Genomic DNA, 16,697 nt, shown 5'->3' on the forward strand with positions numbered 1-16,697 from the left:
TCACTCTGTTGCCCAGGCTGGAGTGCAGTGGCACGATCTCAGCTCACTGCAACCTCTGCTTCCCGGGTTCAAGCGATTCTCCTGCCTCAGCCTCCTGAGTAGCTGGGATTACAGGCACGCGCCACTACGCCCGGCTAATTTTTGTATTTTTCTTGGGGACGGGGTTTCACCACATTGGTCAGGCTTGTCTCGAACTCCTGACCTCGTGATCCACCCGCCTCGGCCTCTCAAAGTGCTGTGATTACAGGCGTAAGCTACCGCATCCAGCCTGAATTTCTATTAATATTTTACACAAAGCATGGCCTGTTTGTTTTGGGGCGTGAGATGAGCATACCAGGACTTGGGGAATGAACATGTGGGTAGTGAAGCTGGAGGGTTACAGCCTCCCCAGTTAAGGACAGTCTTCCCAGGAAGGAAAGAAGAGGTGAAAGCAGAGGGGTGGTCCTGACTGTACCCTGAGTAGCCATCAGTGACCTGACCAAGGGGAGCAGATAGCTCTCCCCTGGACAGAGAAAAGTCCATGCAATTTCGAGACCTGTTTTCACAGTTGACATTTGGTAATCCAAATGAGAGTGTGCTTCAGATCGAAGCCAAAAAATAACAGTGCCCCCAGATGAGGGTACATGACAGTCATTGTCAATGTCTGGTGGGCTAATGCTCTGTAACTAGAAGTTTGGAAAGCCGATAAAGTATAACAGAGGCCAGGTTGTCATCCATTTGGCCAGTGACAGGTGATCAGCGCAGTGCTAGGGGCACTAGGGTGATGGCATGATTGCTGTGGTCAGCTCAGAGTCCTGAGGGGAAGCAAGCGGGCTCTCACCATCTCAGGGCAGTACCACTGCTGTGCGGCTGTCAGTCAGTGCTGCAGGCGCTGAGAGGAGGGGCTCGTGACCACCCCAGGGAAGCTGGGCATCACCAAAGGGAGCTTGTTTGCCAGGGACACTGCAAGTAGGAAGTGTCTACAGGTCGATGACAGGCCTGATCTCTATGACAGGGTCTAGACTTTCCTCAGGGTCCAGGGGCGCACCTCAGGGTGAACTGGAAAACTCGACCGCACTTTAGTGCCAGGTGGGCAGGGATCTCCATGTCAGGGTGGGAGTGGGGCGGCTGATTGGGGCTGGAAATGTAGGTGGGGAGGCGGCAGCCAGGGAGCAGGGCATCCTGCGAGAAGAGCATCCCGCTAAGGAGTCTGAACGCCATCCTGTAGGCGGGGTAGTCATCAAGGCAGGGCAGAGGCAGGACCAGATGGCCGTTTGAGGTGCTGAGCAAAGCTCCCGGTTTGCGCGGAGAGGTGAGATCGAGGCCCCTTGGGAGGCCGAGGCTTAACCAGGGCTCAAGCAGAGGGGAGGGAAGGCTGGATTTCAGAGGTAGGGAGGATAAGGACCGTGGGTGCACGACGGGGAGGGAGAGCCAAGTCAAAGTTAATGCCGGTGCTCGGGCGGATGGTGAAAGCAGCAGATGGCCTTGACCGGGGTAGAGAACTCGAGCACAGGAGCAGGTTTTGTGTGTGTGTGTGTGTGTGTAGCAGCTTTTGGGGTCACGGGAAGTACTGAGAGGTGAGGAGTGGGATTTGGGACGTGCGTAGTTGAACTCATAGGACGTCCAGGTGGAGAAGGAATCACTTCCTGTCTCTGGATCCGTCTCGATCTCTGCCCGGCGAGGGCGCGCCCCGGCTGGGCGTGGACACTGTTCTCCGGCCGCGTCCTGCCGGGCGGGTGGGGCGTTCCTGCGGGTTGGGCGGCTGGGCCCTCCGGGGTGTGGCCACCCCGCGCTCCGCCCTGCGCCCCTCCTCCGCCGCCGGCTCCCGGGTGTGGTGGTCGCTCCAGCTCTCTGCTCTCCCAGCGCAGCGCCGCCGCCCGGCCCCTCCAGCTTCCCGGTAAGGCGGTGGGGGCGCATCCCCTGGCGACTCCTCCCGTTCCCTCTTCCGCTTGCGATGCCGCAGGTGGGCCCGGTCTGTGGGCGCCCCCCGATTTCCCGCAGGTCCCGCGCGGGGTCGGAGCGGGAGATTCCCTTGCAGCTTGCGCCCCGCGGGCCTTCGGGCTCCGCAGAGGGACGCCGGCCCCGCGCGGGGCGGAAGCGGCCGGGAAGCCACGTGTCCCCACGGCCGCGCGTGGTGGGGGAGGAGGGCCCGGCGGCGCCCACGTGGCCTCCGCGGGCCCCGCCGGAGCCTGCGCCCGGGCCCTGACCGCACCTCTCGCCCCGCAGGACCATGGCCAACCTGGAGCGCACCTTCATCGCCATCAAGCCGGACGGCGTGCAGCGCGGCCTGGTGGGCGAGATCATCAAGCGCTTCGAGCAGAAGGGGTTCCGCCTCGTGGCCATGAAGTTCCTCCGGGTAACTCGCCCCCGTCTCCCCTTCCCCCGCTGCAGCCGGCTCGCGGGTGTTTTTCCCTCCCGGCGGCAGTTTGTCCGCGTCTGCTTTCCGAGTTCATTTCGCTGCCGCGAAATCCCTTTGCCCTCTGCCCCCGCCCACGGCGGCTTGGGCCCGCCGACCCTTTCCCGGGGCGGTGGGGACAGACGCCCTTGGGAAGGTGAAGCGCTGGTAGCGTGACTCGCCCTCCGGGTCTGGGTTCCTTCCCGCGGGCCGCTACCTGCCCACCCGCCGCAGGGGGGCAGCAGGGAGCGGAAAAACCCCGGGCCCCAGACCCCCTGCGCCTGCCCACTCGGGTCTACCTAGGCACAGAATGGAGGCTTGGAATCTCCTTTGCTTTAGTCTGAAACTCCGAGTTCCAGTGCGGTGCTCCTCCTTTAGCATAGGGTTGTAACTGTATTTTCCACATTAAATTTGGGGCACAGATCTGAATCCCTACACTTACGGGTAAGAATCTAAGTACTGAAATTCAACCAGGCTCATCGGTGAAGAGAATGTTCTCAGTTATTATCTGAAATATTTAAAAGGGCATTGTGAGTAGCCCAGGGGAGTTTAACATGACCTCTGCCAGGCAGATGACCTGACATATGTACTTCAGTTGCAGCCAAAATTTAATTCCCTAAATCTAGATCCTCAAACCACCTACTTTTTAGGCTTACAAAACCCCAATGTCATTGACAGTATGAGGGTGTCTTTACGATTAGAACAGTCTTGGCCAGGCGCGGGGCTCACGCCTATAATCCCAGCAATTTGGGAGGCCGAGGTGGGTGGAGCCCAGGAGTTGGAGATCAGCCTGAGCCACATAGCAAGCCCCTGTCTCTACAAAAAAAAAAAAAAATAAATAAATAAAAATTAATTGGGCATGGTTGAGTGCATCTGTAGTTCCAGCTACTTGGGAGGCTGAGGTAGGAAAATCACTTGAGCCCTGGAAGTTGAGGCTGCAGTGAGCCATCATTGTGCCACTGCATTCCAGCCTAGGTGACGATAGTGAGACCCTGTCTCCTAAAACAAACCAAAACAACACACCAAAAAAAGAACAGTCTTTCTGTTAAAATGGCATTAGTTTCATGGTTTGGATGGGATTTAAAAAATACTTATGTGTGTGTGTATGTGTGTATATATATATACATTTCCACACACCACTTAGGAACGTGGGCTAGAATATAAAACCGGACTTGCTAATGGGAGGTTCAGAGGATGGGTTGGAGTCTTTCCAGCTTAGCTCCTAACTGGTGCCTCCTCTCCAATGCCAGGCCTCTGAAGAACACCTGAAGCAGCACTACATTGACCTGAAAGACCGACCATTCTTCCCTGGGCTGGTGAAGTACATGAACTCAGGGCCGGTCGTGGCCATGGTGAGTGCTCATGGGGAATGAGAGAAAATGAGGAAAAAGTGCTCAGTGTTCTTTGTTAGACATCTCCCTCAGCTAATCTAAATTTTATTTTATGAATGGAACCTGCTGAAGGTACTTAACTGAGTAACTAGGAGCTTGGGAGGAGAAAGCAAATCAGACCTTAGAAATGGGAAGGATGTTAGCTGGGTGTGGTGGTGCACGGCTGTAATCTCAGCTACTTGGGAGGCTGAGGTAGGAGAATTGCTTGAACCTGGGAGGCGGAGGTTGCAGTGAGCCAAGATCGTGCCACTGCACTCCAGCCTGGGCAACAGAGCGAGACTCTGTTTCAACAAAGAAAAAAGATATGGGAAGGACTTTTTCAGGTACATGTCTCTATGGTTAAATAGAATCTCACTGCCTGCAAGAGTGGTAAATTTTTGGGCCAGGCTCGGTGGCTCATGCCTGTAATCCCAGCACTTTGGAAGGCTGAGGCGGGTGGATCACCTGAGGCCAGGAGTTAATCCCAGTTACTCAGGAGGCTGAAGCACGAGAATCGCTTGAACTCAGGAGGCGGAGGTTGCAGTGAGCCGAGATCATGCCACTGCACTCCAGCCTGGGCGACAGCAAGACTCCATCTCAAAAAAAATAATAGAGTACTCAATTTCTTCTGTTTGACAAGTGTTTTAGACCTTAATGTTTCCTAGATTAAAAAACTTTATCCTATTTTCTCATGAAAAATTCAAAGGTAAGGATGTAAGAAGTTCTCAATCCTATACTACAAGCAGTTTCTTCTGGATGGTGCTAATGTCCATTTGGGAGTGGAGAGAATATGAGGAGAGAGTGGCTGGGCGAGGTGGCTCACGCCTGTAATCGCAGCACTTTGGGAGGCCGAGGTGGGTGCATTACAAGGTCAGGAGTTCAAGACCAGCCTGGCCAACATGGTGAAACCCCATCTCTACTAAAAAAATACAAAAATTAGCTGGGCATGGTGGCGTGTGCCTGTAATCCCAGCTACTCGGGATGCTGAGGTGGGAGAATTGCTTGAACCTGGGAGGAGGAGGTTGCACTGAGCTGAGCCACTGCACTCCAGCCTGGGCAACAGAACAAGACTCTGTCTCAAAAAAAAAAAAAAAAAAAATAGGAGAGAGTAAAATAGGGAGGCAGTGAAATTGTTGAGAAAGTAGATCTATTTCCTGTTCGCCTTTTTCTTCCTTCTGCTGTTCCCTGGAATCCTTACCCTAGCATGTTAGTCTTTCTTTTCCCTCTTCTAGCAGTCTTCTGGGATGCCCTTCCCACTGATCCTATTCCAGACTGGCCACTTTCTCCTTTCTTCACCAGTTCTTCTGTGTTGATGGCTGCATAAGGATTCTGCAACATTGTTTATCTCTGTCTCAGCTAAACTGGGAAGTCCCCAAGTTGGACAGACTTTTCTTTGAATCCTAGCAATACTTTTGGAATGCAGTTTTTATATAGGCCCCTACTCTCTGCTGGGGTTAGCTGATAATCATGTCACTGATCGGTCTCATTGATGTGTCCTGTCAGGTAGGAGTAAATGTTAGACCCTACCTGTCCTGAGTGGCAGATCTGATTATAAATCCATTTTCACACTTTCGAGGTCTGGGAGGGGCTGAACGTGGTGAAGACAGGCCGAGTGATGCTTGGGGAGACCAATCCAGCAGATTCAAAGCCAGGCACCATTCGTGGGGACTTCTGCATTCAGGTTGGCAGGTAAGTCCGGGGACAGGAGGGTGGATGACTTTTATGCAACACCATTTAAAGCAGACGTCGTGGCCTATCCTACTTTCAGAAGAATCTGTGCACTTTTTTTTTTTCTTGAGACGGAGTCTCCTGCCTAGCTGGAGTGCAGTGGTGCCATCTCTGCTCACTGTAACCTTCACCTCCCGGGTTCAAGCGATCCTCCTGCCGCAACCACCCAAATAGCTGGGATTACAGGTGCACACCACCACGCCCGGCTAATTTTTGTATTTTTAGTAGAGATGGTTTCACCACGTTGGCCAGGCTAGTTTCAAACTCCTGACCTCAGGTGATCCGCCTGCCTCGGCCCCCCAAGGTGCTGGGATTACAGACATGAGCCACCGCACTTGGCCTGAACTTTTAGTTGGTGATTATCATTGTATAAAAACTTTCAGGCTGGGTATATCATTGTATAAAAGCTTTCAGGCCAGGGGTTTACGCCTGTAATCCCAGCACTTTGGGAGGCCGAGGTGGGTGGATCACCTGAAGTCAGGAGTTTGAGACCAGCCTGGAGCCTGGCCAACATGAACCCCATCTCTACTAAAATTAAAAAATTAGGACATGGTGGTGCATGCCTGTAATCCTAGCTACTCAGGAGGCTGAGACAGAAGAATCGCTTGAACCCGGGAGGTGGAGGCTGCGTTGAGCTAATATCACGCCACTGCACTCCAGCCTGGGCAACAAGAACAAAACTCCGTCCCAAAAAAAAAAAAAAAAAAAAAGCTTTCACACATAGCTTCTTCCCTAGGTTACTTAATTTTAAGCAAGACAACAAGGGAGCCGTATGTGGTAATTCCTGTGTGGTACAGCAAAAAATGCTAGGTGTGGAGAAGGGAAGCATTCTAGCCACATCCATGAGTACTTTGTCCATGGGTGTGTCACTTAACCTTTTGATTCCCTCACCTGTAAACAGTCTGTTCAAAACCTTTACAAAGTTGTGAGGTTGAAGTGGGATAAAGGGATTTTTATTAATAAGCAGTGTTATGTCATGGTTGGGCTTTGCAAATCAGTGTTATAAGAAAATGCAGCAGAGCTGGCCTATGATAATGAACACATCATATCTAGTTGGGATGTTGATCTCCAGTGGGTTTGAGTATCACTGTATTTTCCGAAATTTGAGGAGGAGTGTTTTATGTCTTCGGCAATCTTGGGGTACAAGCACTCTTTTGATGGGGAGGCCAGACTTGGAAGCATAATACAGTTGAAACAAGGAATGTTTTAAATCAAGCACTTTTACAGTTGTATAGCTGCTTTTAAAAGGAAATGCTTTGGGGGTATAAATTGGTCTGCTGCTTCAAGTGGCAATTTGGCTGAAAGAGTCTGGAGTGGCTGTCCGTTGCTGTACCCATTAAACAGACTTTTGCACTTTAAAACATGGCAACTTGTAATTGTTTTCTTTCTTAGGAACGTCATTCATGGCAGTGATTCAGTAAAAAGTGCTGAAAAAGAAATCAGCCTATGGTTTAAGCCTGAAGAACTGGTTGACTACAAGTCTTGTGCTCATGACTGGGTCTATGAATAAGAGGTGGACACAACAGCAGTCTCCTTCAGCATGGCGTGGTGTGTCCCTGGACACAGCTCTTCATTCCATTGACTTAGAGGCAACAGGATTGATCATTCTTTTATAGAGCATATTTGCCAATAAAGCTTTTGGAAGCTGGACACTGTCTCCTTGTGCTTATTTGATACTGAGCTGAAAGAAGTGACTTGGTTCTCTGGCTATAGTAGCATTATCTACATCTAAATCCTGCTTGTCAAAGAATGATCTGATCCTGACGGAGTTTCGCTCTTGTTGCCCAGGCTGGAGTGCAATGGCGCGATCTCGGCTCACCACAACCTCTGCCTCCCGGGTTCAAGCGATTCTCCTGTTCAGCCTCCTGAGTAGCTGGGATTACAGGCATGTGCCACCACGCCCTGCTAATTTTGTATTTTTAATAGAGACGGGGTTTCTCCATGTTGGTCAGGCTGGTCTTGTACTCCCAATCTCAGGTGATCTGCCCGTCTTGGCCTCCCAAAGTGCTGGGATTACAGGTGTGAACCACCGCGCCCGGCCTATTTATTTATTTATTTATTTATTTATTTGAGACAGAGTCTCGCTTTGTCGCCCAGGCTGGAGTGCAGTGGCGTGATCTCAGCTCACTGCAACCTCCACCTTCTGGGCTCAAGCCTAGTTGGTCAAGTGGTTCTTGTGCCTCAGCCTCCCGAGTAGTTGGGATTACAGGTGTTTGAGCCACTGCATCTGGCCACCTGTAAGAAAGATTTGTTGAAACTTGGAGTGAAACATACAGACTAGGGAAATACTCTAGATTTATATATCTGCTGATTACAAATTGGGCAAGTTACTTATTAGGAAATGGAAGCCTAAAGACATCTGTGAAATGGACATATCTACCACTGTAATTCAAGGTTAATGAAATTATGTATATGCAGCTAACCTAGTGCTTGGCCTATAGTTGGTACATATTTCTGCAACCCTACCCCTTAATTTTTTTCCCTGGGGTGAGATACTTATTCATGCTGGTTTCCTGGGCTAGATGCAGTGAGTGGTTGCTAGAGGCATATTTCCTGCTTTTGAGGTTAATTTTGCTGGATTGGAACAGTTGTAAAATGTTAATAGCACCTGTCAATACAAATCATTTGTAGCACTATCACCTGCAATCAATTATAAATTTATATTTCCTATAAAAAAACTGGTAAAAGCTAAATGTCACTCCTATATATAACAATCCTATGCTTTTTTTTTTAGACGGAGTCTTGCTCTGTCGCCCAGGCTGGAGTGCAGTGGCCTGATCTTGGCTCGCTGCAATCTCTGCCTCCCGGGTTCAAGCAATTCTCTGCCTCAGCATCCTGAGTAGCTGGGTTTACAGGCGCCTGCCACCACACCCAGCTAATTTTTGTATTTTTAGTAGAGGTGGGGTTTCACTATCTTGGCCAGGCTGGTCTTCAACTCCTGACCTTGTGATCCACCTGCCTCGGCTTCCCAAAGTGCTGGGATTATAGGCGTGAGCCACTGCGCCCGGCCAATTCTATGCATTTTATGTATACTGCTACGGTAAATATTAGACAATGACATTGTGACATAAGTACGTATTTGGTCTCTGCCATTGGTTCCTGGCACACAGCTCCTAAAATCCTTGTAATCTCAAATGTTAGGTTTCTTATATGCTAATGATATGACTGGTGGCTGTGGGGGCTCCTGGATAGCCTCCCTACAACCTCCAAGAAGAGGAGAGGGGCTAAGGTTGAATTGCTCACCAATGGCCGATTATGCCATCAATCATGCCTATGTAATGAAGCCTCCATAAAACCCCAGAATAGGGTTTGGGGAGCTTCCAGATTGCTGAGGTGCTTGGAGGGTGGTACACTCTGAGAGGGTAGCTCCATGCCATTTTCCACATACCCTGCCCCATGCATCTGGTCCATCTATATACTTTATTTTTTTAGAGATGGGGGTTTCGCTATGTTGTCCAGGCCAAGCTTTGAACTGGCTCAAGCAGTCCTCCCCACTCAGCCTCTTGAGTTGCTGGGATCACAGATGCGCCCCACTGTGCCCAGCTACATCCCTTATTAAACCAATACATGTAAGTAGTGGTTCTCTGAGTTCTATGATCCTCTCTAGCAACTTAACTGAATCTAAGAAGGGGGTCATGGGAACCCTTAATTTATGGCCAATTGGTCAGAAGAACAAAGTCATAACTTGGGGCTTGCAGTTGGCATTTGAAATGCGGGCAGTCTTGGGGGCTGGAGTCCTTAACCCATGGGATCTGACTCCAGGTAGACAGTATCAGAATTGAAGGAGAGGACACCCAGCTGGTGTCTGCTGGACACTACATCTAGTGTCAGAAGTGTTGAGGTCAGTGACAGAGTAGAGAGAAAACAGCTCAATTTTCCTTTGGAATGAAGTAAATACTTTTAATGTTTTAGTACAAAAAAAAATGTGTAAAGATTCTAGTTACTAGTCAACAATTGATAAGTTTATTTTAAAAATCATTCAATTTCAAATGTAATTTGTATATGTTTATATATGCTACATTCTCATCACAGTTAAGCAGAGTTTAATACTAACATCTTAAGAGTCTGGGGCAGGGCCTGAGCACCTGCATTTCACTGTGCTACCAGTGACACTTATGCATGCTGGTGGAGGTACCTGGGTTAGGAGCAGCAGCAGAGCATGGGCTTACTCTGCCAGGGCTGTTCAAAGAACTTTATATACATGCATTCATTGCATCTTCATGACTCTTGGGAGGCTGGCACCAGTATCCCCATTTTACAACGGAGGAAACTGAGCCAAGTTACATAACTAGCCAGTGGAGGAGGAGCCAGTTTCCAACCCGATAGCTGTCTTCAGACTCCATGCCCACGGCCACTATGCTTTACCGCCTTTTTTTTTTTTCTTTTTTTTTGAGATGGAGTCTCGCACTGTCGCCCGGGCTGGAGTGCAGTGGTGCGATCTCGGCTTACTGCAACCTCTGCCTCTCAGGTTCAAGTGATTCTCCTGCCTCGCCTCCTGAGTAGCTGGGATTACAGGTGCCCGCTACCACACCCGGCTAATTTTTTTGCATTTTTAGTAGAGACGGGGTTTCACTATGTTGGCCAGGCTGGTCTTGAACTCCTGACTTTGTGATCCACCCGACTCGACCTCCCAAAGTGCTTGGGATTACAGGTGTAAGCCACCGTGCCCGGCCTTTTTTTTCTTTTTGTTTTAAACTGTCTTTACTTTCCCAAGTGATGTGAGGAAGTGAGTTTGGAGGGTAAGTGACGTCAACCTGTAGTGGTGAAAGCTGAGTAAGGCTTTGGATGTTAGGACTCAATTTGTTAGAACTGAATGAGAAATACAGAGTAGACTATGGTGAGATTTAAAGTACTGCCTCTAGGCTGGCGCTGTGGCTCACAACTGTAATCCCAGCACTTTGGGAGGCCGAGCCAGGCAGATCACCTGAAGTCAGGCGTTGAGACCAGCCTGACCAATATGGTGAAACCCTGTCTCCACTAAAAATACAAAATTAGCAGGGCATGGTGGTGCATGCCTGTAATCCCAGCTACTTGGGAGGCTGAGGCAGGGGAATCACTTGAACCCAGGAGGTGTACATTGCAGTGAGCCGAGATTGCGCCATTGCACTCCAGCCTGGGCAACAAGAGCAAAACTCCGTCTCAAAAAAAAAAAAAAAAAAAGTACTGCCTCTGGAGAGTTTAGGTCCTAATCCTTCACCAGCTAGGTGTGTGAAAGTAACAACTCATTTATTTATTTGAGAGACAGTCTCGGCTCTGTCGCCCAGGCTGGAGAGCAGTGGCTCACTCAGTTCACTGCAGCCTCTGCCTCCTGGGTTCAAGTGATTCTCGTGCTTCAGCCACCCAAGAAGCTGGGACTACAGGTGTGTGCAAATACACCCAGGTAATTTTTGTAGTTTTCATAGAGATGGTGTTTCACCATGTTGGCCAGGCTGGTCTCAAGCAATCTGCCCACCTTGGCCTTCCAAAGTGTTAGGATTACAGGCATGAGTCACTGCGCCTGGCTGAAAATGACATATCATTCAGAACATCTCATGCTTTCAATAAACCTTTTTTTAAAAAAAATAGTAAAAGTGCATTATTATTTAAAATGCATTACCTTAGCTGGATGCAATGGCTCATGCCTGTAATCCCAGCACTTTGGGAGGCCAAGGCAGGAGCATCCCTTGAGCTTGAGACACTTGCTTCTGGGCATAACTAGTTTCGCAAGAAGCATGTAATGGTTTAAAGAAATACATGTGGCCGGGCGCGGTGGCTCATGCCTGTAATCCCAGCACTTTGGGAGGCTGAGGCGGACAGATCACGAGGTCAGGAGTTCAAGACCAGCCTGGCCCATATGGTGAAACCCCCATCTCTACTAAAAAATACAAAATTTAGCCGGGCGTGGTGGCGTGTGCCTGCAGTCCCAGCTACTTGGGAGGATGGGGCAGGAGAATTGCTAGAACCCAGAAGATGGAGGTTGCAGTCAGCTGAGATCACGCCACTGTACTCCAGCCTAGGTGACAGAGTGAGACTCCATCTCAAAAAAAAAAAAAAAAAAATGCTGGGTGCAGTTGCTCATGCCTGTAATCCCAGCACTTTGGGAGGCCTCCGAGACAGGCAGATCACAAGGTGAAGAGATCAAGACCATCCTGGCCAACATGGTGAAACCCCGTCTCTACTAAAAATACAAAAATTAGCTGGGTGTGGTGGTGTGCACCTGTACTCCCAGCTACTTGGGAGGCTGAGGCAGGAGAATCACTTGAACCCAGGAGGCAGAAGCTGCAGTGAGCCAAGATCATGCCACTGCTCTCCAGCCTGGTGACAGGGTGAGACTCCGTCTCAAAAAAAAAAAAAAAAATTACATATATATATATCACCATGATAGTAAATGAGCACCAACCTAGGAATTCCAGCTTACTACAGCAACTGTTCAAACCACTTAAGGTAGAAAGCCGGGCAGAAATCAGGCTCTTTTTTTCTTGGAATGCGTTATATGAAATTAATCCCTGAAGAGACCCAGTCCATCTCATTACTGTCTTACATATTGTTTCCCAATTCATACAAATCTCTACCAACTGCATCTGCAGTAAAAGTTGAATAATTTTCCAAAGAGCCAGCTGTTGGTAAAGGAGGGCTTCTTTGCATTCCCTTTTAATGTTAAGGGCAAGAGCTAGCTGGGATACTTTATTTACATCCAATTAACTTTGCTGCTGAGGTTAATGGAGTTAAAAAAAAAAAAAGTCTCCTACTAGCCAGGCATGGTGGCTCACGCCTATAATCCCAGCACTTTGGGAGGCCGAGGTGGGCGGATCACGAGGTCAGGAGATCAAGACCATCCTGGCTAACACGGTGAAACCCCGTCTCAACTAAAAATACAAAAAATTAGCCAGTCGTGGTGGCAGGCGCCTGTAGTCCCAGCTACTCAGGAGGCTAAGGCAGGAGAATGGTGTGAACACGGGAGGTGGAGGTTGCAGTGAGCCGATATAGCGCCACTGCACTCCAGCCTGGGTGACAGAGCAAGACTCCATCTCAAAAAAAAAAAAAAAGAAAAAAAAAAGTCTCCTACTAAGCATGCCAACCCCAAAACACGATGTTCTAGCTAAGATGATTTAATTTCCCCATAAAGGTCCCTATTGACCTTGGCTCCTGCTGTGGTTTTTGCCCTTTCCCTCCCTGCCCATGAAATCCCACCTCCAATGCAACCTCATCCATATGTCTAACCATACTACCCTTGGCTCCCTTGCCAGCTAGTGGTAAATTCTTCCTTACAGCACTCATGTGCCTGCTACCCCTTGTAAGAGGAAGGGGCTGATCCAACTTTCATAGGGGTCTCTGACTGCTTATAGAGGGCACGCAATAGAAAAGCAACCCCCCAAACCAAAGCATATTAAAGAACTGCTCAAATCCAGCTTAACTTTAACATTTTATTTTGTGTAAAAAAGGGCAAATTTAGTGAATTATTTTCATCTTGTACACAAAGTTATAATTTTAATGCTTTTCACATCCATGCTGAAAATTTGCAATTTGGTAAAAATGAAAGGAACATAAATTTTTCCAAAGGAATTTTTCACGCCATTATATATACACTTCATGAGAAAGTTTCAAACACTTTCTCAATGATCACGAGTTACCAAGAAAATAAAAGATTAAATTTGTACAGATATTGATCTATATATCAAATACATACAGAAATGATGTAAAAACCTTATGCAGTTTACTTTGACCTCTGTCCTCAAAAGATTTGCCCAGGGACAGATGCTTTTCTTTTGTATAAATGACTGTGGCTTTATTTAAAATATGAAAATCAAAGGAAGAAACCCAGTTTAATCACAGTATTTTTAAAATCCCTTCCCAATATTAAAGGATCATTACCAATATATAGCACCATAATACAAATATTGATGGGAGAGGGTATTCACATCACGCAAAATTAATAATAATAATAAAAACAAACAAACACTGAAAACCCGTGTTAGTATCGTAGAATAAGAAGTTGATAACAGCTTTAGCTTTCCTCATACACGGCAAGGAAAAGGTTAAAGAGTTTAAACTACCAAAAGTCCCCAAATAAATCCTAACAGGAAAAACAAAACAAAACAAAAACAAACCCAAGGTCAGCAGTACATTTTGAACCGTAAAAGAGAACGGGGCGATTGAGTTGTACAACTGGAGTTATGGCTAAGACATAAATCTCCTCTGCATTAATTATTTTTCGGTTCGTCAGCAGTAGGAGTTAGTGTGTGAACAATGAAAGAGGGCTTTAGGTTGTGTTTAGACTGTAGAAAAGTCCTTACCAACCTTCAACTGTTGGTCACGGGATCAAGACAAGAAACACTTCATGAATTAGGAAATTCTAAAACACTCAGAGCCTGGGTTTGCTATAGAATTGGAAGCTTATGAAACCTGGGTATAAATGAGCATTTCATAGATTACCAGGACTGACTAGCTCCAAATCCTATCTCTCCTGGTTTAGTCAGTTCCCCATGGAGCTCCTAAATCCAAGGTACTGGCAGAGTACACTACACAACAGGCCTCTTGTGCCTGTGCTGTGGAATTAGTCCTGGGTTTAATTCAGTGAGCCTGAGAATAAAGACTGCTGTAACCCTTGCTTTGGAATACTTCTAGGCTTTAAGTTTACAAGATTTTTCAAAGTTAAAGATATGGGAAGTGTGAGGATGTCACATTTACAGTAGGTCCCTCTCAGCAATGTTAAGATAAATATCCAGTAATTTAACAGCTGAATTCACATATATTTGACACATGAGAATCAACTTGCGTTGATGTGATCTGCATTTATGCCCCTAAAGAGTCAGTATTAAGAAATGGTGACATGCGATTCCATACATTCTTACACTATAAAGTAACAAATTTTACTTCCAGTAGCTATTATAAAACCTTATGTTATTAACCCCTCTTGCATAGAATGAGGTAAACCTGTGCGTATTACCAATGCTATTATTCCCAAAAGTAGAGCAATATTTTAGAAAATAAATTGCTGGTTTTTTTTAACGTTCTATGCATTTTAAAATTGAAACAAAAATCTTACCTAAAATGGTCTCCTGGGGCTTTCCATTAACATTTTTTAAAGCATTCCATAGGCTGAAGGACTGTAGAGGTTAATCATTTTGATTAATTTCTAATTAGCCCTACCTATATTCCAGAGGAGATGGTCAATATTACCACTCTGAAGAGGCCAGGCTAAGACCCAGAAGCACTTCTAGAACAGATGCAATTAATTCCTGAGAGTTTAGTTTATGAACCTCACTGGTAAACGCTAGAGCGCTCTCATTCAGTCACAACTCAGTAGAAAGTTAGAAAATGCAGAGAGCAAACCTTTCACCAATTTACCCTTGTATCCTTTTTTTTTTTAAAAGGAAGTCATGTGAATTTTAAAACAGGGAATGTTCAAAATGGTCCAAATCGGTTATTATTAAAATAAATCCTGAATACAATTAAAGACAATTATATATATATATATATGGAATTTTAAGAAAATTAAATTCTCTTTCAAATTAGTTTTCTACCAAATCCAGGATAGATAAAAGCAGAGCTGGAATGATTTTGAAATCTAAACTTATTTTGGCTTTGAATAACTTTCAATTCGATTCTCCTAATACAGAGTATCTGTTTTTGGTTGTGGTTATACCAAGCTGTTATTTCACAGATAGAGGGAAATGGCAGAGAACTGATCAGAATCCCTTTCGTGGGGTATTTTTTTTAGAAAGGAAAATAAACTAAGGACAACATTACATTTTCCCCAACCCCTCAATGTGTAGACTGAGATCCTGTATATCTTGTCAACCATTCCAGTTTAACACTTTAGTGTTAGGATAATTCTAATCATTTTTTTTAATTAAAAGAGAACATATAAAAGTATCCAGAGTTCTTCCAGTTTCATACAGAACTCCAAATAAATTTTCACAGAATGAAAAATATTTCTGTACAAACATTTAAAATGGGCTGCAATAAAATGCCAACAAGAGAAATAATGACCCTTCCATGACCTTTGTGGTGATGACCCCTCCATGAGGAGTTCAGTTGCATATTTCTGCAGCAAAGGAAGCTGGAGATGTGACTGGCCTAACTTCTAAAAATCCCAAAATCTCCCAACAGGTACCAAAAAGGTTCATTTGTAATGACAGTTCATTTGCATTTAACAGCTATATCCTTCTTAAATCATTTCCTTCAATCCTGCTACCTAAACTTTAATCTTACCAAAAAAGTTAGAATTTCAGTTCTTGTTAACAATGCACATAAATCCAAACTTGGAAAATATTACAAAATTCTTTCAAAAGCTTCAAATACAACACAAAAATTGTCCATCTTTATAAATTGAAAATTTCCCACCCCCCTGCCCCCCCGACTAAAATAGTTCCCCCACCCACCTGAAAAATCTGGAACTGAAATCTTCTATGTTTAGCAAAATGTCCCAGTAGAGTAGCCCCCTGTACAGCTGGATTGATTATAAATCAGTCCTGTGTAAAATCCTTCCCCACCTGCCCTCAGTTTCTAAGCCACCTCATGGCTCTTGTTTGATGTAGAAGTTGGCAGAGCCATTGCTTTCCTGATCAGACGCTCCTTGAAGGAAATTATAATCCTCTCCATCCAGCAACTCCTCCTTCAGCTGCAGTGTTGTCACTGAATGAAAGAGAGAGAAACATATGGGCATTAAGGCTCTCTAGAGTACTCGGATTGCCTGTGATCTTCGTGTTCCGTCAGCTTTACAGTTATTAAGACTTCTTCATTTCTTCAGTTAATTTTAATTTTCCAGTATATTAGCAGTTAAGAAACATTCTGGAAAGGAACAGTACTGTATAATGGACATCTTCAATGAAATGTTCGCGGTAATGGTGCTCACTAATCTGACTGGGATAATGAGAATTTTGTTTGTGATTAAGTATTCACTTTTATGTCAATGTTTGTACAAACAATGATGTAGTTCTTTCATGGTTCTGAAGTACAATCTTTTTTTTTTTTTTTTTGAGATGGAGTCTCACTCTGTCATCAGGCTGGAGTGCAGTGGAGTGAACTCGGCTTACTGCAACCTCCGCTTCCCGGTTCAAGCGGTTCTCCTGCCTCAGCACCGCCCCCCCAAGTAGGTGGGACTACAGGCACCCACCACCACGCCCAGCTAATTTTTGTATTTTTAGTAGAGACAGGGTTTCATCATGTTGGCCAGGATGGTCTTGATCTCTTGACCTGTGATCCGCCCACCTCACCCTCTCAAAGTGCTGGGATGACAGGCG

At 46.3% G+C, this 16,697-nt stretch overlaps 2 protein-coding genes across 39 annotated transcripts in view; one reads left to right on the forward strand and one right to left on the reverse strand.

Annotated features, from left to right (window-relative positions):
- The first annotated feature begins 1,626 nt into the window (after nucleotides 1-1,626).
- LOC107969275 (nucleoside diphosphate kinase B) lies at nucleotides 1,627-7,122 on the forward strand. 4 transcript variants are annotated; one of them, XM_016932570.3, is made up of 5 exons: nucleotides 1,627-1,876; nucleotides 2,206-2,335; nucleotides 3,625-3,726; nucleotides 5,321-5,433; nucleotides 6,865-7,122. In XM_016932570.3, exons 2-5 carry the CDS (start codon nucleotides 2,210-2,212, stop codon nucleotides 6,980-6,982), a joined length of 459 nt encoding a protein of 152 aa, XP_016788059.1. In that variant the 5' UTR covers nucleotides 1,627-1,876; nucleotides 2,206-2,209; the 3' UTR covers nucleotides 6,983-7,122. The 4 variants fall into 4 exon arrangements, with proteins under 4 accessions (XP_016788059.1, XP_016788061.1, XP_016788060.1 ...); XM_016932571.3 differs by having other exon boundaries at nucleotides 1,800-1,942; XM_016932572.3 differs by lacking the exon at nucleotides 5,321-5,433 and having other exon boundaries at nucleotides 1,744-1,876.
- Nucleotides 7,123-12,861: 5,739 nt separating this feature from the next.
- The window catches only part of MBTD1 (mbt domain containing 1), an 83,581-nt gene continuing 79,745 nt past the window's right edge, over nucleotides 12,862-16,697 (reverse strand). For all 35 annotated transcript variants that reach the window (XR_010153336.1, XR_010153337.1, XM_063799861.1 and 32 more), the window contains one exon: nucleotides 12,862-16,089. Coding sequence is in view for 33 of the 35 variants with exons in the window: in XM_063799861.1 (XP_063655931.1) it covers nucleotides 15,971-16,089 (119 nt within the window). In the remaining 2 variants the exon portion in view is untranslated. The remainder of the gene's footprint in view (nucleotides 16,090-16,697) is intronic.

Source organism: Pan troglodytes, chromosome 19 (assembly GCF_028858775.2).
Source record: "Pan troglodytes isolate AG18354 chromosome 19, NHGRI_mPanTro3-v2.0_pri, whole genome shotgun sequence".
Lineage (NCBI taxonomy): Eukaryota > Metazoa > Chordata > Mammalia > Primates > Hominidae > Pan > Pan troglodytes.